The sequence below is a fragment of the Anopheles gambiae genome, chromosome 2 (genome assembly GCF_943734735.2).
Source record: "Anopheles gambiae chromosome 2, idAnoGambNW_F1_1, whole genome shotgun sequence".
Lineage (NCBI taxonomy): Eukaryota > Metazoa > Arthropoda > Insecta > Diptera > Culicidae > Anopheles > Anopheles gambiae.
The window spans coordinates 75,047,350-75,069,372 of NC_064601.1; the positions used below are offsets into that span (position 1 = coordinate 75,047,350).

At 43.0% G+C, this 22,023-nt stretch overlaps 2 protein-coding genes across 11 annotated transcripts in view; both read left to right on the forward strand.

Annotated features, from left to right (window-relative positions):
* The window catches only part of LOC5667389 (uncharacterized), a 27,056-nt gene continuing 5,033 nt past the window's right edge, over positions 1-22,023 (forward strand). Inside the window, exons 1-7 of one of the 10 annotated variants that reach the window (XM_061650933.1) lie at positions 1-1,101; positions 3,316-3,897; positions 7,353-7,496; positions 8,227-8,388; positions 15,445-15,621; positions 16,730-17,382; positions 21,702-21,872. In XM_061650933.1, the coding sequence (XP_061506917.1) occupies positions 3,549-3,897; positions 7,353-7,496; positions 8,227-8,388; positions 15,445-15,621; positions 16,730-17,382; positions 21,702-21,722 (1,506 nt within the window). In that variant the 5' untranslated portion in view covers positions 1-1,101; positions 3,316-3,548 and the 3' untranslated portion in view covers positions 21,723-21,872. The other 9 variants (XM_061650934.1, XM_061650936.1, XM_061650935.1 and 6 more) reach the window with 9 other exon arrangements.
* Positions 9,150-14,056, forward strand: LOC133392145 (uncharacterized protein K02A2.6-like). Its single transcript, XM_061650931.1, has one exon. It carries the CDS (start codon positions 9,417-9,419, stop codon positions 13,827-13,829), a length of 4,413 nt encoding a protein of 1,470 aa, XP_061506915.1. The 5' UTR covers positions 9,150-9,416; the 3' UTR covers positions 13,830-14,056.

Genomic DNA, 22,023 nt, shown 5'->3' on the forward strand with positions numbered 1-22,023 from the left:
AAAGCCCGTTCCACCGAATCAGTTCACGTTGTACTACTTTCCAAGCAGCACACACAACCAGTTGACGCTGGGGCACACTCGCATACACACATTTTTTTTTCTTCCTGTCACTCAAACACTGGAGGAAAAGGGCACCAATTATACTTCACTGCTGCCTGAGCAGTCACACACAACCTTCTTTTCCTCCTATTGTTCTTCACACACGCACACACCGTGCAGCAAGCATCGTTTGTGTAAAAGTCAAAAAATCAATTTCGGGCGCAAGGATTGAAAGTAAAAGTTCACATTCATTTGCTTTCCTGCTTCCTCCGCTTCCGATCCTCCTTCCCCGCATTGTTGTCCCATAATCAGGAAGTGAAGCAACGAAAACGCTCTGCAAACGGAGCCCCGGGCCAGTGATTTGTGTGACATTTTTGATTTTCGGAATGGACCTGAATGATTGGTGTGAAGTGTGCGGGCAGGAAATAAGAGTTTTAAAATCAAGAATAAAGTCCGCTTCACACTTATGCTAAAGTTCAAACACTCGTACACACACGGTCACACATACACGCGTGCATATTTACGCATCCACCGTGTACCGACAGGGTGCCCTCTAGTCAGTTTCTCCAGGACGAAAGGAAGGGATCCCGAGCGGCCGAGAAAATGCCAGCGCAAACGAGACGATAGCAATGGCGCCATCGGTACGGCTAGAAAGCATTTTGGGGCTGGAGCTGTCTATCAGAACCGTCTGGTGAGAAGCGATAGTGAAATTCTCGCGAGTGGTCTTATTGCGATCCGCTAGTGCCTATATGCGTGAAAATTTAGTTCGTTCGGTAAAGCACCACCGAAAGTGATGATCGATTTATGTAATGTATCCAAGCGGCGATGCATGGATTTAGATTGTGCCGTGATCGCAGAAAACGCAGAAGATATTGTTGTGTAGGTGCTGGCAGCATTCTAAGTGCGTGTGTTAGTGTCTATGTGTGTGTGTTTGTGTAAATGGACATTTTGTGGTAGATAAGACAGTTCGACAGTTCGGCTGAAGATGGTGCTCGTAAAATCGATTACACCTTTGCCAAAGATAACGAAAAGCGGCAGTAGTGGGGAAATCCTTTGGTAAAGGTGTAACAATTTTGTATTTCATTTTTTCCTGTTGAGTGAATAACTCGAGTCACGGTGAACCTGCATGCATTTCAATGATATAGAAAGTATCTTTTTATGTGTTTTTCGACCCACATCTGTAGGAAGATCCTTTCTGGATTATCGGAGACTATCGTAAAATAAAGATAGGTACAATAATAATCTTTTCTACAGCAGATCATTCCCCAAAAGGCCGATAGACGTGCGAATCTCTTTCTGTAATCGGATTAATAAATCGTTTACGGAGATTCGCTTGCTTTGATGTCGCAGAGAGCTTTATTGAAACAGTCTAGGAATTTTCTTTCCTATTGATTTGGAGTGAATCCGCAAGTACACTACAGCACAATGTTAATGCATTGCATTATGTAACCTGATAAGCCGGACTGTTGCAGCCACGATGACGGATCGACGGTCTAATATCGTTTTTAAACTGTAGCTCACATTTGAAGTCACTGAATATGCCGAAAAAACAGACAAAAATCCCGTTTTTTTTGGAGGGCATTGTGCGTACCCGTTTCGCCTGGCTGGCTGCTGCCAAGCGCGCTCCTCCCCACCGATTTCGCATCATTCATTCCCGTCCCGTCCACGTACTCCTGCCGAAGCTCCTAGCATGCGAGAGCCAGTATGCAACTCTGAGCATCTGTTTGGGCATGTGCAGTGCGAACCAGTCAAGTGTTCAGAGGACTAGTTACGGAGAGACAAAAAGGAAAATAAATAGGGAGAGAGAGAGAGAGAGAGTGAGAGAGAAAGAAGGAGAGAGAGAGTGAAAGAGTGAGTGTTTGTGCTTGTGAGAGTCCTGTCGGTCCTGTCGCCTGCTCATACGGCTGATAGAATAACATTCTGGAAAATAACATACCGGCTTCATGATACAGCAACACGATGGGCCTATCTAAATCGACCAACTTTGATAAGCGGAACGCTCCAGTCCGGGTAAACATATAACAGCGATGAAAATAGCACACCGATCGAAAACCGGAGTTGACGTAAGCAAATGTCCAGTTGTTGGAGCAATTTTATTTCGGGAGTTTGATTCAACTTTACCCAACAAGGTACACTTTCCCTTCCGTAGGTAGTATACCGTTGGGTGTCAGTGTTAAGGCGCTAAGTATAGCTTGCGGTTCGTTACCTGCACTGGATTAGCACTGGTTGACGAGGGGCTACGGGCTCGAACTACGCCAAAGTTTTGTTGGAGCACTTCCAGCGAAGATCTTGTTGCTGCGAGTCTATCCGCCTCACAAATCTAGGCTGTCCCAAAAACGACGGCAATTTTACGCCCGTTCAAGCCTGTTCAACTCCCGCCAGGCTATGCTGGTGGGCCTCGTGTTGATGATGTGGCCAAGCGATACCGTCGTAGTCCGTTGCTTCCCTCAGCCCCTAGGCACTGCGATGCGAGACAATGCCCGGTATGGCAAAAAGGGAAGAAGAACGAGGGAAAAGAAGCAAGAAAGTCAGGACGGAAGTACTGTACCATACGCTGCTACGTGCGCAATGTAGGTCAGGCTAGGGTGGCTTATTGGGGCACGATTGTTGTGCCGTGTGTTCCGTGTGGCTCTTCCGCTGCCACCGAGTCCGGCCACTAACTACGTTAGGCAGATGAGGTTTGGCTAGGAAGGAAATACTTCATTTCGTTTTCCTATCTCTCTAGCCTACGACCTTAGGCTTTTTTTGTTTTGCTCCTTTCTCCAACCGAAAGCTTCAGCTAACTAGTTGCCGGAAGCTTCTTAGTTTAAGAGAGTCCGAGTATGAGCGATATGCATGCAACGAGTTGAAGGCATCTTGACGGTTGAAGAAGTAGCACGAGCTCGCCGACTGTGCAGGACCGTAACGCAGCGTGAGGTGGATTATAATTAAGTGTTTAATCTCAAGACCAGTCACGGTCGTGAAGGTGCGTGATTGGTCATAAACTGATGAGTGTGCCTCACTGTCAGTGCTGTTTTATATCATTTGCATAGGAAAGTGCTTTACAAAGGGCAAAAGCAATGAGGAAAGACAATGGCATTTTTACATTCAAATATTTATTTTAAGGAATTAAGTTTACATTAACGTAACGTAACGAAAAAGCCGTAGCAATTTTGGATGATTATAAATTGAGCCTGGAATTAATGTTATTGTGCCTCGTTTAATGTCCTTTGATTAAGATTTATTGTAAACAATGAAAATTATAGTTTTTTATCGACACATTTAAATTGTCAACAGAATCGACTTAGACAAAGATGTAAAGTATGCAGTTGCTAATAAGTGCTAGAACTGGCTTGCACAGCGTGCGCTACCTAACACAACTATCACCAACACTGCCGTCAGTGAAGTGAAACGTTCCGGTTCCCTTTGCTACGGTGGAGCCTCGCACCATCAGCCACCGTCTAGGATTGCATGCGTTGTTAAATGAGTCTCCCGTCACGCAATGCCCAGCCTGGTGTAACTCATCAAAGATGATAGTGAGTTTCTTCCCCGACAGTGTCTGGGGATGTACAGTGAAGCAGCATCAAAAGCAGAAACACCTCCTGTACCATAAGATCATCTACACCCTCATTAGCGATAAGTACAAAAACCGAATCCTGCGCAAGTCGTCCTTTGCGCTGCTCTATCTGTCGTACGTGTTTATCAAGATGCTTCCGGTGACGCTCGCGATCGAAACGCATACTGGCACCAAATCGATCACCTCGCTTGCAGCAAAGACGCGCCCGCTGCCAGAAATGGTTGCACCACCACTCGACGATGAGGACGACGATTACTTCGACGACTACGTTGATGAGTACGACATAGTAAACAATAAATCGGGTAAGTGCTCATAAGCTTCTCATAGTGGTTAAAACACGTAGAACAATTATTTAAACACGAGATAAAAAGGAATGCATTTTCGATAGGCTTCAATAGTATTTTATAGCACAAGCAAAAAAATGATTTGGAATGAAATAATAGGCAAGACATTAGTGATTTTAATTGACATATTTTAAAGGAAGTAAAACTGAACGTTTTACAAGCAAATGTTTAAAAGGTGTCATCCATCAATTACGTAACGCAAAAATTGCAAATTTTCAACCCCATCCCCCCTAGCGTAACAAACTGTAATATCAGAAGAATCCCTCCCACCTTCCCCAAAAAATTAGGCAGTGCATTGAGCAGTGCCCCCGCCCCCCCCCCCCCCCCAATCCTCCCGCATATAGCCTAATTTATTGAACAAAATCGGATATTTTGTGAATTGTTCATTTTTTAACTTTATTGTGGTACATTCAAAATGTTAAAATGTAAAATGAAACAAGATAAAATTATATTTCAAATTTCATAAATAAAAGTTCTCCCAAACAGCAATCAAATACAAAAAGATTCTGATAATCGGATCCTCAGCGCCGTTTACGATTTGATGCAAGACACCATCATCAGAAGCGTTAGATATCCCGCCATCTTTCTGGCCATCTCCATAAATGTGTCCATCTTTGCAGAAAATTTTCTTTGGCTTTTTGATATTGTATCATCATCAAATTGAATATTCAATTTCACATAAAATGTTATATATGCATATGCTTAATATGTTACGCATGTCTTATTACTATGTATTAGGAACAGAATTGGTACTGTTTGCAGGAGATTCGGCTGTTTTTTCGATGCATATTCCGTTGAATTACGACCAATGAACAACTGTGAAGAAAAAGGGCTAACTGAATTAACTTCATCTCCAGTTTTTTTTAACGAATTGGGTTTGAAAATAATTGGATTGGTATTACACCAGTTTGCAGTTTTATAGATGAATCTAGTGCTATTTCCACACGACAGTGAAAAGTGTAGTTCCCCCTCTGCACCATGTAACAAATTTTAACGTTTGACTACACCCTCTCCCCCCCCCATTCAGCGTTACGTAATTGATGAATGACGCCTGTTTAAAAAAATAAATAAATTACAAGCCATAGTTTAGGTGTTTCTTAATATGCTACAACTTCTGATAACTATTACTACATGTATTACGAAAAAGCTTTGCAAAGATAAGCTCATAAAGTCCATATTGTTTTGAGTCACATCTGAGTTTGTAATTATATTTTTCTAATGTAGAGATGTGCATTAAATTTATCATTTATTTACATCAAAATAAAGAAGCATTAATTCTTTAGTTGAACTCTGTCTAGGAAGATATATACAACTATCACTATGGTTGTGTACAAAAGTGTCATAAAAATTCTTTGTATTTCTTTTGTAATTCCGCGAAACTAATAATTCATTATTCAATGCAGAAAAGTATAGAAATATGGTCCTATTTTCTAAAAGTTTGCAGCTTTTGCCACAAAGGGAATTCTATCGAGCCATATTCTAGACCCTAGTGTCAGTACTTTCTCGGTACTGTTGAGTCAAATTGCGTTTGTGACAAATCCAATAAGACACGGATACTTTTGATGCCTTGGTCTGAAAAAAAGACTGAATAAATAATCTAATGCTTTTCCTCATCCGCTTGCTTTCACTTGAAACCGTAACGTATAGCCATTGAAATAACGTATTCATGGTTTGATACTTCCTGCTTCTATGAATAGGTTCAACTCGTTGTTTCCAATAGATGTGCAATGCTAGATATAATAACTGCGGATTAGAGAACGTCTTGGCACAAAAGGCGTTTTTTTCTAAAGAGACGTACTTGAAATATTATCAAATAACAAACATATGACATGTTTTACAAGCGAGAAAAGACAGATATGAAACATTATTAGTTTATTCTGCATTTAAAACTAGAAACAATTAGCGGTTAATTTTCACAACTTCGAAGGAAAAATACAACTTCTAACATTATTTTCAATCTTCATGTTTATGTACGTTCTGTTCATTATCTTAATGCAACATCATAAATGCTTAAAAGTAGCAACGCATACTTCACGATTGAATCGGCCAAATCTGTCTCCTTTTATTGACATACAGCAAGATTACAAAAACTAACAAAGAACAAAAAAACACGAAGCGTGATAGTGAGTTAAGGAGCAAACAAGAGCTTTTGAAGCGATAGCAACTGTGCGGCAAAAAGCTCTCGTGAGGATTCAACTTTTCATGTTGTCACGCTATTGGAACGCGATGCGATTATAAACTCTCTCGTATCTGTCTGTCTCTCACTCTCCTTCGGTCATGTTGTGCCCTTTCCTTGTGGCCTGTGCCACCAAACTTCAGGACGTCCAACGCTTTCATGCCTTATCGTGTTTTGATCGTTTTAATGATTGCCTTTTATTGCTGCGTGTTAAACGAGTAATCGGCAGCATCGGCAGGCAGTGGTGTTGTTGTGGTTAGTCACTCATTAAGCGAAATAAGCAGCGGTGTCAGCTAAACAGGATGTACATTAGTTGAATGTTTAATGCTGTCCGCAGGCAAGCTCACGCGTCCGATTCATACGCGTCGAGGGGAAGAGCTGCAGTGGTGAAACTTAACAGGATGTCACACGGATTTTATAGTAATATAGGGAGCGAGGACATGGATCACGTGTGTTTGTTATTGTTATTGTTATTGAACTAGAGTGCTATCAATTACAATCGATGTAGATGCCATAAATTTGGAATCGCAAGGAACTACCATTTATGTAAAGGATTACATATTCATAAGCCTTTGGCAAGCAGCAGCAATCAATTGCGACATTAAGTACCGCCCGCGCTTGTTTATTTGTTTGCATGCCAGCACCCGGCAGCAAAGTAACGACTCTGGGAATTAGAGGTGACAACATTAGACGGTAATATGGACACCCTGCCGGTGGTTCGGTAACAGTTGACCCAAATTGTTGCCACGCTTCGTACACTTTTTCGCTGCCCAAAAATTGGCAAATTTCCAACGTTCCAGCGAAGCTTTCAACCGTGCACCGTGGCAAAGATAATAAAAACCAAAATTATGGCGTACATTGTAACTCTTTGCCACTTTCTTATGTGTTTTTCATCCCCGTGGTGCCATGCCTCATTGTGGCTGATGGAAGGCAACGTGACTTTTTTATAATATGTTTTTGTGTGCTATTTTATCATTTCACTGCATAATTCATGATGATATTATGTTGTGCAAGTGTCTTCAAAAGCAACTTTATCGACCCCAAGTCGGAAGGGGCGATGTTTGAATTTCCAGCGAAAGCTTACGAAAGCTTACGTTCATACATCCAAAACTACGCGACAAACCTAAACATCGCACCACCATCGTGCTCAATCGATCAAATCCACATCAACGCAATCAGCGAGCTCTCACAATTAATTGCTGCTTTTTTCTTTCCCACTTGTTTGGCTTCATTTCAGCGAAGGGAATGTACGTCGGGGCACCGTGCGAGTTTACGTGCCACGCCAAGCTACATCACGTGTACTGTGATCCTACGACTAACACCTGCAGCTGCGAGAAAGATTACGTCGTGCTGATTGGAATACTGAAAGGATGTGCCAAGCGTAAGTTTTCCCACCCGAGCATCGCTCGCATCACACGGGTAGCATAAGTCAGTCCGATTTCCATTAGCCCTTCCCCCGTGCAGCTGAGACCACGGGCACGGGTATCGACGTCAAATCCCCCCCACCGGAAACGCCAATGTTTCCGTCTTCCTGTTTCATTTATTTTCTTTTCACCTTTTGTGACCCCTTTTTGCTTCCGCTCTTCCGCCTCTGCTCCGGCTCTGACCGTGCCGGCTTGACCACTGCGACGTGGTGGGTCGACCGCAGACGAAAATGAACGTTTTATAAGCGGTAGCCAATGCTGGGGGGTTTTGGCCCAAGGCCAGCGAAATTCTTAAATTATCCCCGTGGAAAAGAGCACTCGCACGTTTAGAACGTTTCGACCTCGTTTTAAGTCGGCAAACATTGCTTCGAATTGTCTTCGCGTCAATGTACGTTGGTGCCGTTTCGGACGTATCATGTTTCGCTTGATTTGAGCGTTTGCGGAATGTGTGGGCAATATGTGGGTAAGTGAGTCGGATTGGAAACCAAACAGAAACTGGAACTGCTCCAATAAAAAGGTCCGCATTGTTTGAGGTAGAAAAACATGCTTGAAATGGCATTGACATGATTGGTTGTCGAATCTCTAGAAATGTCTTCTCGTAGATAAATAGTATTTAATCATTCGTGTAATGTTTCTTCCATTTTGCAACACACTCACACTGACATACCCGGATCACAACGGAATCAGCCAAAAAACTTGGGGAACAATGCTTCTACCATCAGACTTGCATCTACAATGACGAGCACGCGATGTGCGTGCAGATCGTCCACAATGCCATCTGTCAATGTGCGCCCGGTTTCCACTCCGTTAGCTATTCGAAGCCAACGAAACGTGTCTTCTGCACACAAGGTAAGTGCGGCAACGATGATTAGAGTGTCTGTAAGAATGTAGCGCAATGCCGCAGTAGTCACTTGTGGTTTCTGTGCCGCACAGAGTGTCATGGAACAGTGCATACAAATGGTGCTGAGAATCCTGGTTTCGTGATAACCTGGCTGACATGCAATGCTAAAGACTGCATGTGTGCAAGGCCGTAGAAAGTAATTGCAGCTATAGGATTATCTCGAAACGTGCGATAGGCTTGAAATAGGTCTCCAAAAAGAAATTGTTTGTTGAAAAGAACTAAAATTTGTCTCATTTGCTCAAAGTATTCACCATAGCTTACATTTTGTCCGATTTCAACTAAGAAAACATACCGAACTCTGGAAGAATAATCTGAACACAGTAGAAACAGTTTGGGACCTTAAGTTTTCATTTGCAAGAAAGCCATAATATATAAGCATCGATTTCATATGAACTGGACCTTGTTACAAAAAGTCCTTATGAAAGGCATTTTGGTTAGTTTTTTTTTATTGTTGACTTTGTAAAGGTTTGATAATAACAGTAAACGATCAGAATGTTTAATGGAATATCATCAAATACTTTCGGCGATGGAATGTAATGTTTTAAATAACTTTTATGCCAATATTTGGATGTAGATGGTGTAAATACAGGGTTTTCCAAGTCAGTTTCGAATGTAACTGTTGTTATTCGTAGCGTGCAAAACGTTAATCCACCTTAATCTGAAAATTCATTTCCATCATCATAATTTTTAATTTCTTAAGCATGATGTTGTAGAGTACAAGATAGGTTGCCGGCCCCTGGGAACGAAGAGATGAGTGCCGCTCGGGTGGAAGGCATAGCATCGTGGGTGCAAGGAAGAGAGCGTTCGGGGCTCTCTCCTACGAACCGTGACGGAGTACGGACGTTGCTGGTATTGCGAAGACATAGTAATTGTAATTGTACGGATAAGTTAAAAATAAAGAGTGAAAGTACAACGATACAACATTGGCGACGAGAGTTAGAAGAACCTGTGCAAACGTCGAAAGTGAAAACGCACAATGAATACCAGTGGTGCAGAGAATCAGCATACGAACAATGGTGAGGGGGAGAGGCCATCGCGCAGCGGCCATCGCGGTGACACGGGAAGCGTCGATCCAACAGAATCTGGCCCCGGCTGGATTCACGAGCTGTTTCGCCAACAGCACAAGATGATGCTGGAGCAGCAACAAGCATTTATGAAGCAGCAGGAAAAGCTGATAGGCGAGATTTGGCAGACAGCGCAGCTTAAGCAGACCGTGAATGGGTCAGAGCAGCTTAGCGATGTGCTGGCGGGCCAGGTGAAAGATTTTCACTTCGATCCGGAGAGCACGACGTTCGCCGGATGGTTCTCGCGTTATGAGGATCTGTTCGAGAGGGACGCCAGTAAGCTGGAGGATGACGCGAAGGTGCGGCTGCTGCTGAGGAAGCTGGGGCAATCAGAGCATGAGCGGTACACGAGCTACGTACTGCCACGTAAGCCGAAAGACTTCAAATTCGCGGAAACTGTAAGTACGCTGAAATCGCTGTTTGGTTCTCGTGAGTCAGAGGTCAGCAAGCGGTTTAAGTGCTTGCAGTTGCAGAAAAGTGGCTTGGAAGATTACGTGACGTTCGGTTGCCGCGTAAATAAGAGTGTCGTTGAAGCAGAGCTTGCGGGGCTGACAGAGGAGCAGTTTAAATGTTTTTTATTTGTGTGCGGGCTGAAGGACGACAGAGACGCCGATGTAAGGTTGCGGTTGCTCAGCAGAATAGAGGACAACGAAGTTACCACACTAACGCAGTTAGTCGAAATGTGCCAAAAGATGGTGACATTGAAAAAGGACACCGTGATGATAGAGAGCGAGAAACAAATAAACGTCGTGACTGACGGAAAGTATAATCGCAACGGTCCAAAGTGGCAAATGAACCGCGGTAACGGAGGAGCGCAACGTGATATGCAACCGGCTAAGTCCACTACAAAATGTTGGCTTTGTGGTGAGGGGCACTATGCTCAAAAGTGCACGTATAGAAATTACAAGTGCAGGCAGTGTCAAAAATATGGTCATAAGGAAGGGCACTGTGGGGCAGCGGCACGTTTTATCGCATCGAAAACCCACAGCAAAGTGAGAACAGTCCTCGTGAACATGGTCAACAGTAAGGGCAAAGGTCACGTGAACGTGATATTGAATGGTGAGCCAATGAAAATGATGGTGGACACGGGCGCTGATATTTCGATTATATCAATCGAGCAATGGAGGACCATAGGACAGCCTCCATTGTGCCCGCCATCCGTGAAGGCAAAAACGGCTTCGGGTAGCCAACTGAAAATCCTAGGAGAATTTTGTGCTCATGTGGCTTTGAAGCAGCAAGTTAAACGATGTACGATGAGAGTCACTGAGGAGCCGCTGATGTTACTAGGTGCTGATTTGATGGAAGTTTTTGGATTGTGGGATGTTCCATTGGCGTCGGTGTGCAATCGTGTGTGTGTAGCAACGGTTAGTCTAGAGGCAGTAAAAAGGGATTTTGAAGGATTATTTTCCCACGAGTTGGGGCACTGCATGAAAGCAAAAGTGAGGATGGAGCTGAAAAAGGATGCAGCCCCTGTATTTCGTCCAAAGCGTCCTGTTTCATATGCGATGCGCCCCGCTGTAGACGAGGAGCTAGACCGGCTGGAAAAAGAAGGTATAATAACCCGTGTTAATTTTTCAGCTTGGGCTGCGCCTATAGTGGTAGTGCGCAAGGCGAGTGGAAGCATTCGTATATGTGGCGACTACTCAACGGGGTTGAATGATGCACTCCAGCCTCACCAGTATCCGATCCCGCTGCCGGAGGATATTTTTTCAACGTTGGCAAATTCGGCCATGTTTAGCCAGATAGACCTCACCGATGCGTTCCTACAGGTTGAAGTGGAACAAGAGTGCAGAGAGCTGCTAACGGTTAACACACACAGAGGGTTATATGCTTATAACCGACTTCCGCCTGGGGTGAAGGTCGCACCAGGAGCCTTCCAGCAGTTAATGGAGACCATGCTAGCTGGGTTAAAGGATGTGGCGGTGTACCTAGATGACATCGTGATTGGCGGAACGGATGAACACACCCACATGGGAAACCTTCGCGCGGTGCTCGCGAAGTTGCAGGAATATGGGTTCAAAATAAAGCCTGAAAAGTGTAACTTTTTCCAAAAGCAAATTAAATATCTTGGTCATATTTTAGATCGTGATGGACAACGCCCGGATCCTGCCAAGATTGAAGCGATTGTGAAGATGCCTTCCCCGAAGAATCCTGCTGAAGTACGCTCATTCCTAGGAGCGATAAACTATTATGGGAAGTTTGTGCCGCAAATGAGAAATCTTCGTTACCCGCTTGATGAGCTATTAAAAAAAGATGGGCAATGGTATTGGAGTCCAGAATGTCAGATTGCATTTGACACGTTTAAGCGGTTGTTAAGCTCAGACCTCCTTCTGACTTATTATGACCCAAAGAAACCGATAATAGTGGCAGCTGATGCGTCGTCAGTGGGAGTAGGAGCCACTATTAGCCACAGAATGCCAGATGGCACGATAAAAATAGTTCAGCATGCATCACGCGCTCTTACTAAAACTGAAACAAACTATAGTCAGCCAGATCGTGAAGGATTAGCAATAATTTATGCGGTGACTAAGTTTCATCGAATGATCTTTGGGCGACGTTTCACGCTCCAAACGGATCATGCACCCTTGCTGCGTATTTTTGGCTCGCGCACTGGAATACCAGTGTATACCGCGAATAGATTGCAACGCTGGGCGTTGACGCTGCTGCTGTATGATTTCAGCATTGAATACGTATCTACGGAGAAATTTGGTAATGCTGACGTGTTGTCGCGCTTGATTGCAAATCATGAGAAACCGGATGCAGAATATGTTATTGCTAGCATCGAAACAGAGAGGGATTTGCAAGCCATGATTGGCTGCGTAACGCAAATAATGCCATTGACATTAGAAGAAGTGCTGAATGAAACCAACAAAGACCCGGTATTAAGAAATGTTAGAGATTATGTGATCAAAGGATGGCCTAGTAAGAAAGTAGAGAACCAAGAGTTGCGAAATTTCCAAAGCAGGAGTGAATCCCTGTCCATCGTAAACGGATGTTTACTTTTTGGTGAGCGGTTGGTAATACCAGGGCCACAGAGAGAAAGATGTTTACAACAACTACATAGAGGCCATCCTGGTATGGATAAGATGAAAGCGCTGGCAAGGAGCTATGTATATTGGCCCGGAATAGATCGAGAGATAGAGGAAAAAGTTAGAAGGTGCCACCGGTGTGCAGCGGTTGCAAGGTCACCAGCGCATAGCACACCCATCTCGTGGCCAGAATCGACTGCTCCGTGGCAGCGAATACATGTTGATTATGCTGGCCCTATCGATGGAATGTATTATTTGCTAGTCATCGATTCTTATTCTAAATGGCCGGAGATAGTGGCAACAGCAACGATTTCAGCAAGAGCAACAATTAGGATTTTACGTGAAATTTTTAGCCGTTTTGGAATGCCTAATGTTTTAGTAAGCGACAACGGGTCGCAGTTTGTAAGCACGGAGTTTGAGCTATTTTGTACGTTAAACGGCATTGAGCATTTGCGAACAGCCCCCTTCCATCCGCAATCCAACGGGCAAGCGGAAAGATTTGTGGATACATTTAAACGGGCACTTAAGAAAATGGAGGGGGAAGGTGGTACAGTGCAAGAAGCAATAGATATTTTCTTAATGACGTATCGAAGCATACCGCATAAGCTTTTGGAACGGAATCAATCGCCAGCAGAAGTGATGATAGGGCGTAAAATGCGTACATGCATGGAGCTTTTGCGACCGTCTATGGATTTGGGCACAGACGTTAAACATAGGATGCGATTAAGAAAATATGAATGTAATGATCTCGTTTACGCAAAACAGTATATTAGAAACAAATGGAAATGGGTATCCGGAACAGTCAGGAAGCGTTTAGGCTCGGTTATGTACGAGATTGTTACCACAGAAAATAGACATTTACGATCCCATATTAATCAGTTGCGTTCTCGAGTGAGTGATAAACAATCAAGTCCGTTTAACGTTGATGAGTCACGTTCGTACCGTATGTTAGACGTGTTGTTGGATGCTTGGGGTATGAACTCGAATGAACCGGGAGCTAGCAGGCAGGGAAACGCTGAAATGAACACGGATATAGCTAGGGCACAATATACGGAATCGCCATCGTTGGCTATATCGTCATCACCCCCATCATCCTCATCGTCTTCACCGCTACTGTCGTCGTCAGCGGTGCAATCCGAGAGTCCCTCGTCATCGTCCTCAGAAGAGCTAAGATCGGCAACATCTCCGGGGTTCGCTACAGCAGATAGCGGTTCATCAACGCCGGTACAGCCTCTACGACGTTCTACGAGGATTCGTAAACCGCCTCAGTGGATTGAGCAATACCGCCGGTACTAAATAGGGGGAGATGTTGTAGAGTACAAGATAGGTTGCCGGCCCCTGGGAACGAAGAGATGAGTGCCGCTCGGGTGGAAGGCATAGCATCGTGGGTGCAAGGAAGAGAGCGTTCGGGGCTCTCTCCTACGAACCGTGACGGAGTACGGACGTTGCTGGTATTGCGAAGACATAGTAATTGTAATTGTACGGATAAGTTAAAAATAAAGAGTGAAAGTACAACGATACAACACATGATTTTCAACATGTCTCAAGCTGGGTTGAGTTTGACAGATACTGGGTTTTCCAAGTCACTTTCAAATGTAAACATTGTTATGCACCGCGTGCAAGTTGTTAATCCACATTAATCTGATATTTCATTTCCTTCAAAATAATTTTTAATTTCTTCAGCATGATTTTCAACATGACTTTCAGGGATTTTCAAGTCAGTTTCAAATTTAAACATTGTTATTCACCGCATGCAAAATGTTATTCCACATCGATATGACATTTCATTTCCATCATAATAATTTTTAATTTCTACAGCATGATATTCAACACGTCTCAAGCTGGATTGAGTTTGACAGTTCTTTGTTATGTGTTGAAAATCATGTGTTGAGGCTGAAATTTCATTTTGAAACAAATAAACCATTTGACAGCTGTTGAAAAACATCTTGGATGTGATGAATAACAATGTTTACATTCGAAACTGACTTAGAAAACCCTGTAATAAGACAGTTTTGAAATACATTTGCATGTACAAGAAATGATCTATTTTGTCAGGATTTATTAAAATTGCACCAAGTTACGAAGTTTTCTGATATTCAAATAATCTAATTCTTCGCGTAAGTGCGAGGATTTTTATTGATCGATCTACTTAATTCTTTGATAAAATGGCTCTTCCAGAAACATGTTTGAAACAAGCAAAAGTAAATATATACGGTTTATTTTCTTGTGTTTGACGAAAATGTTACTTTTTTTACTTGCCTGGCTTATTCTTATGGAAATGCCAGGTGGAATGGTATAGAGCAAGTAGACCATTAGATAAGCGTTCAAAATTGCATCTTAAATGATTTAGCATAATAAAACAACCGTTTCGAATTCAACACAATGTATTAGAACATGTGATGTCCAATCATTCCATTACCTGCTTGAGTAAAAATGAAATTGAAAAAAGATATTTGCATTTCATTCCACCTTTATCCATCCTGTTCACCGTATGAAGTTTCCGTTTGATAGGTGATGTTTGATTTATGCTTAAAAAAAAAGGATTCGCTGTTGCAGCAAATGGTGCTGCCTGTGATAATAGTACGATTTACGTACGCTAGCCGGAAAAGAGTGTGTGTTTTTTCAGTTTCCAATAGCACAGACCGTTGTTGGCAGTGGGCCCATTCTCAGAAGGGAGCAAGCTTTCTGGTTAGTAGAAATGAACGAAAAAAGAGCAATAAAAACTTCGTCGAAAATATAGTAAAATGACCATAATCCACTGGGCTTAACAGCTGTTACACATGTGTAAGAAGGGGGTACCACTCAAATAGACAGGTCCACAGTGACATGCGGCATTTCGCGCAGCTAGCAGCACAAGCGTTGCGGTTCCGGCATCCGCATCAATCGTTTAACATTTTAATCTACTTCACAGACATGGCCACCATAACTGCGGATCTTCCGACGCTGTTCGGTGTCACGAGCGGCATTGCCGTGCTGGCGGGGCTCATTTGCATGGTGCTGCATTTATTTAGCAAAACAAAATATCCTCGACCTAGGCATTTCGGTGATGCGAACCTCGCACCGCCCATACTCTTTTCCAGTGATACAGGTACGGTATACCCCCGGGTCAGCTCAGGCCGTCGCTGCAGATCTAGATTGTCGTTCTCCCTCTCTCCCTCACTCTCTCTCTGTCTCTCTCTCACTTCCTTTCTGTCTCTTGTTGTCCCGGTTTTGGCTATTTTTATCATTTCTTCCGTGTCAGACCGTTCCGTTCCTCTAGCTTTTTAACCTTCTCCCCTGATTCGGAACGGTTTCTTTTTCTTCCGTTGACATTCTTTCTTTCGGCTTTCGGCTTGTCTTGCCAATTCGCCAAGACCTTGGGCGGGCCACGGTAGCGCTGGTGGCGCGTTTTTCGGTTCCATTTCCGGAGGTACTGCTACAGTTTGCAGTTCTGGTCCGCGGACCGGTAGTTGCTTTTTAGCAGTTGTATTCTAAGCCCATTTTTTGTGTTGTCCTATTTACCGTTGCCCGTTTGTGACCGTATGACATTCCAACATTGGGCACGAACCAAACCCGGGGTCAACTTTCTCCTCCTAGGCGATTTTCAAAATGGTCACGAAGAATGTGAAAAAATATAAACATTAAAACTCGATAGGAATAGTTGAGCTGCATGATGAAGCATTAGGCATTTTCCTGTCGCTTTTTTCTCTAATATTAGTTGAATTGCAAACGAATATCATGGTCACGGGATGCTCATAATAACAATACAACGATGGCATATGATATCGCACGATAGAGTTAAGCTAGGCCATCCTTCAACTGGGTTTAATAATGCATAGGCTTTACACTGGTGCGACACATCGTACATACATATCAAACATGCATTACACTGCAATAACAACTATTAAACCACTATTCATTCTTCTGTTCTGCGTAATGGTTGACGTGTGATGATTGATAATTTTATGCATTAATTTCCGTTCTATTTTGTGTATCGATCTGGCTATCTATCTCTCTTTCTATTTATTGCTCTTTCTCTCTATTTCATGCTGACCATGTTTTACGCTCTAATTACACACTTTACACATCACGATGGCAAATGAACACACACGCTTGGTGCCGATCCGATGGATGGCGCGAACCTGTTTCGAAACGTGCGCGACGACGCGCAAACGTCGGTCACCGTTCGTGCGCTCATCCGTGCGGCAAACCAACAGGGATACCATTGACAATACAGTCGGCAAGACCGTCATCTCGTTCCAGTCAGCGCTCGAGCGGTTCCATCGGTTCCTATGGCAATCGGCGATCGTCCAGTGCGCCGCTGCACGGCTCCAAAGGGGTCCTGGTGTCGACCTCCCGTACAGGTGCGGCCCGTTCTGCCGCCATATTGCTTGTATCATGTCACATATCTGCAATTAGAAATAGTAAATCCACTAGTACCGATTCCCAGCACCCCAGCAGCTATCTGAGCGACGACAATATGACCAAATATCTCGAGCGCCAGCTGGAGCACCAGAAGCAGCTGCTCTACCTGGACATACCGTCGCTCAGAACGCACAATAAGTTGTTTTCCAAGTTTTGCAAAGCCACCGCGCTGATCGGCAGCAACCACACCAAAGTGAATGTCGGCAGGGACAACGGCCCCGGCACCGGGAACGCGGCCGGCAGCAGCAGTGCCGGCGGCAGCAATGGTCAGTACCACGGACCATACCATTACGGTACCTCCACGAACGACGACTCGAGCTTCGACGGCGAGGACGGACACGGCACGGCCGACCCGTTTGTCAATCACTGCTACAGTTACGATCTGCACGACAGCATCGAGCTGGGCGCGTTGCCGACACCGGCGAGCGAGGTGGCTAACGTTGCGGTAAAACACATTCACTCCATCCAGGCTATCTCTCTTTCTGTCTCTCTCTCTCACACCTACTATCTATCTATCTATATCTGTCTACAACTCCCTCCGCTCCAAAACCAGCCATCTCCAAATGACTGTTGAATGATAACCGGAACTCGTAGCCCGGAAGATTCCCATGTCCCTCTGCTCTTCTACGGTCCCTATCCCGTACCAAATTCCACGCGGTCCTATCCACCGTCCGCTCACCAACTTTTCCACAAAAACGAGCGGACGGGAACCCTCCGCTAGTGTACATGTATCGGTGTGTTTTAGATGTTGCGTTACGTTGGCGTTCCCTTTCTTTAGTTTGTACCTCCGTGTGTCGTGTCACAGACTTCCCCTCACTGACTGTTTACTAGCTCACTCCTTTCCGACCATTTCCCGAACCATAATTCCTCTACTGTTCTGTGGCTTTTATGGGGAGTGTGTGGGGCATATGTAGCTGTGATTGTAATCCGGTCCATTGATTAGGTGCGGCTGGGACCAGGTTTGTAGGAGCTGATTGTGAATAATCGTAACTCAATGGAACAGTAATTTGTAACCATCCGGCTGCTGATGTACACCACACAGACATTGCCATTTGGCTTTGTACGAATGGTGCCATAATGGCCGGCTTTACGTTGTGCTTGCTCCATAGCTGACCAGTGATTGTGTCTCTGTTTATCTACCCATTGGAAGTAACGCTTTCCGGTGCAGAGGAAAGCATTTTATTGCTTTTTAATTGTCTTTGGAGTGTCTGTCTTCTTGGCTGGATCTAGAGAAGAAAATAACGATGGCAGATGAGGAGTCGCTATCTCTTGGTTAACTTAACGACCTACGTCGGTGATGTTTATCTTTTTATAGGCTTTTGGCTTGATTTTATTCCGTAACCGGATATTGGATCTATTGAAAATTATGGTTAAGTTTGCACTAATGATCTGTACTACGTATATGGTCCGAAGAGCTGCCTACAGAGTTTGAAAGAGACTCTTTGGTATAAAGAAAATAAATGCAACAATGTACACAATGAGGATTTTTTAGAAAATATTTTCCAACAATTTGAATCGAGTCCGTCATTATTGAGGATTCTTTCTGAGGTATATTAAATATTTCTTATACCTTTGATTTATTGGCCTTTAAATAATTATATTGTTACTTCATTCATATCCCTAATTTCTTCCTAAAATATGGCCAGAAATGAAATCAATTGCAGGCTTGTTTCTAAGTTATTACAGGGTTTCTTAAGGTTGTTTTGTTGTGGTCCGAAAATGTTTAGTTGTTTCCCATATATTGTTTGGGTGTTCTTTTGTCCGTTTCTCAGAATTTTTTGATTCAATGGTATTGATCTTCCGGTCGGGTATGAGCCGGTCTCGTAGTACAGTCGTCAACTCGTACGACTTAACAACATGTCCGTCATGGGTTCGATCCCCAAATAGACCGTGCCGCCATACGTAGGATTGATTATCTTGCTATGGGGGGAAATCAATTAGTCACTGAAAGCCAAAGCCCCACTAGTGGTTACAGGCAGGCCTTGATCGACAACGGTTGTTGAGCCAAAGAAGAAGAAGATGAAGGTATTGATGTTCAATGGAACAATACAAATAAATCGTGGCAAACCCTGTAATATGCAAGATATTTAATTTATCTACCCACCATGACATATTTTGAAATATTAAAAAGTCTACTTAAAGACGCCTTTTTTAACTTAAAGTTAGTTTAGGATAATTTTATGTAAATTTATTCTTTTTTGTATCAAATGTCAATTGATATTGAGCAATAGTTTAAGCAAAAATGATTATCTTGCTTATGCAATAGGCTGCACATTGTGCACAATATATCAGTTTCAATTTCAATCCAATGGACAAATTCCAAAGTTCATTGCAATAAAATACATAGCATTTTGCACATACATGTAAGTACATTGTACTCTACACAGTGGTAAACTGTTGAACCAAACATGCACACAAGTGCAACAGATTACGTTGCGAAATGTATAGTGCACAATCCCGAACAAAACGACAAATCCCATCCTATCGATCAATCTTGTTAATGTACACAGCAAGCGTTACACTTTCGCAACAACTTCGTTAGGCACGAGAACATGCCACGCAAAAGTACGTTCAAATTCTTCTTTCCCACACCTGCCAAATACCCAGCCAGTCATGCCGTTTATTTTTGTGACCGATTAGAAAAGTAGTGCAATTGCGTGCCCGCCCAACACACTGTTGCAGGTGTTGGGTTAGGAGGGAAAGCCGGAACACGGCATGGAATGACGGCACGCGCTGCCGACGGCACAAAACATGCAAACCGCAACAATTGTCAAGGATGTTTCGTTCTGGGTTGGCTGAGCTTTGAGTTTGCTTCCTGCCACGGGATTCCATTCCTGTAGAGTTTTTGTGTGTTGTCGTTAGTGTTGTTCTCATTTGTTGTTTTTAGTGTTGTTGTTGCTGTTGTCATTGTTGTTGTTCATGTTGCAAAAAAACAAAACAAAACAAAAAAACAAATCGGTCGTCCTTCATACATTTCTATGTTGCCATTTCTAGGGTAGAAAGACACGACAAAGACAACACTCATTTGTAAACAATAGTGTACGTGTGTCCTCACGTTACGTGTGCATAGCTGTTTGGTGTGTTTTGGGTGTGCTCGTAGCTGTGTGTTTGTGACTTAGTGTTTGATCATTAACCGTCTTTTTATCTATTTGGTTCCGTTTCGAAAAGGAAGCGTAAGTTTATGTTTTTCTTTTACTACCCTCAATGACGAACTAATTTCAGAAGTGTTTCATGCATATAAGCAATATGGCGCAAATGATTTACGTAATAACACACACAAAGTACACACGAATCTGGTAATGAAACTGACATCTACAAGCTGTTGTCATAGTTTTCGGTTTTCTTCAAATGGCTTTATTTTGTACGTTTCGATAATCTGTTTCATAACCGTTATGCTTTTCACTTTCTCCTATTCTCAATCTTGTTCTTATTTGTGTTTTTTCTTCTTCTGCTTCTTTTCTTATATTGTTTGTGTTTGTCATACAGTTACCCTTTATCGCTCGTATTTTGAACCTTTTCTGCGCTATCTTTGAAGCATCTCACAGCACATCTCCTCATGCTTCGTGCGCTGATTGTGTCAAATGAATGATATTAATCTTTACTTCCATTTTACTGCCTTTACTGCTTATCGACACGACATAAAACACACTTACAACACATATATATGTTTATGTTATGTTAATTTTGCTTAGCACATCATAATCTAAACAAACACAAGTCTTTTATAAAAAAAATCCTCTAAAAGTGTGTGAATGCATACGTCAATATATAAAATAAATTGAAATTTTTCCTATATTGAATAATTCTATTAATGATAAACTACTTTCTAACAACTACAATACAGCTCAAATTATTCAAGTTTTTTCTTCCATGCAATGTTTTGAAGCTAACTGTGCTGCTACTCAATTGTGCTTGATTAACTAACGAAACTAATCATCTCACACAATGGTTATTGCATTGTTTTGTATATTCTATATTGTTTTTTACTTTTGCCTTGATTTATATCAGTATACATGTTACTCAAAGTTTTTTCATTGCATTTTTCATTTATATTATTGTTTGAATAAAACATATGCAATAAACATGTAACAGCTACATTTAGCCGTGAAAAGAGTCACCTGTGCAAGGCGATACTAAGGCATTGGTTCTAATGATAGTGGCGGGCATCATTGCTGGTCCCAAAATGAATGGATTCGATCGCTGCAACAAATGTGTTACTGGTTCAATTCAATTGAGTATGTTTATACATCTTTTTTTTACCCTGTGTTGCCCGCTACAACATTTAACCATTGTCTGGGACTAGTTTTTTTTTGGTTCTGGCAAGCACCCTCCTACGCTGCCCTGTTGTACTATAATTTATGTTGCACATACTTTACCACTTCTGTTCGTATATGGTACCATGCATTGTTTTGTGTAGCACTGCCAGCTTGTCAGCATTTCACAAGTGCAAATCGTATATCGTACTTTCTACTACTACTACTACTACTACTATTACCACTGTGTTCTACATCTATTTGTCACTTTCAATGGTTGCTCACATGCTCAAGCCAATTGTAACGCGTAATGCACACGCCATTGGTTCATTCGCAATCGCAGAAGAAATCTAACACTAGACATCAGCAAGGTGCAGTCAAGGGACAATTCAGTAATGGTGAAAATATGTTTTCCTCTTTTCTCTCTCTCTCTCTCTCTCTCTCTCTCTCGCTTTCTTCATCTCTTTGTGTGTCTTTTTACATGTTGCCTGGGCTGCTATCAAACCATCAGGTTCCCGAAGACCCAGTCTAGCTTCCGTGCATAGCACCAGTTCGTCCGTGCGGAGCTACAGCATGCGTCGGTTTGAGCAGGAGATTCAGCAGAAGGAGTTGCGGCAGGAGATGAAGCGGCACCTGGCACGGCTCCAGGAGCAGCAGCAGTTACAGAAGATCAAACCCAACATCATCATCGGTGATGTGATATCGTGCCCTATGAACAAACCGATACTGACGACCCCCAGCCCGATGACTCCGAACTCGGTCGACGACATACTACCGTCGGTGGACGAGACGCAGGAGGTCGGTGACATTCTGGCACGATCTGCCAGGGCGAA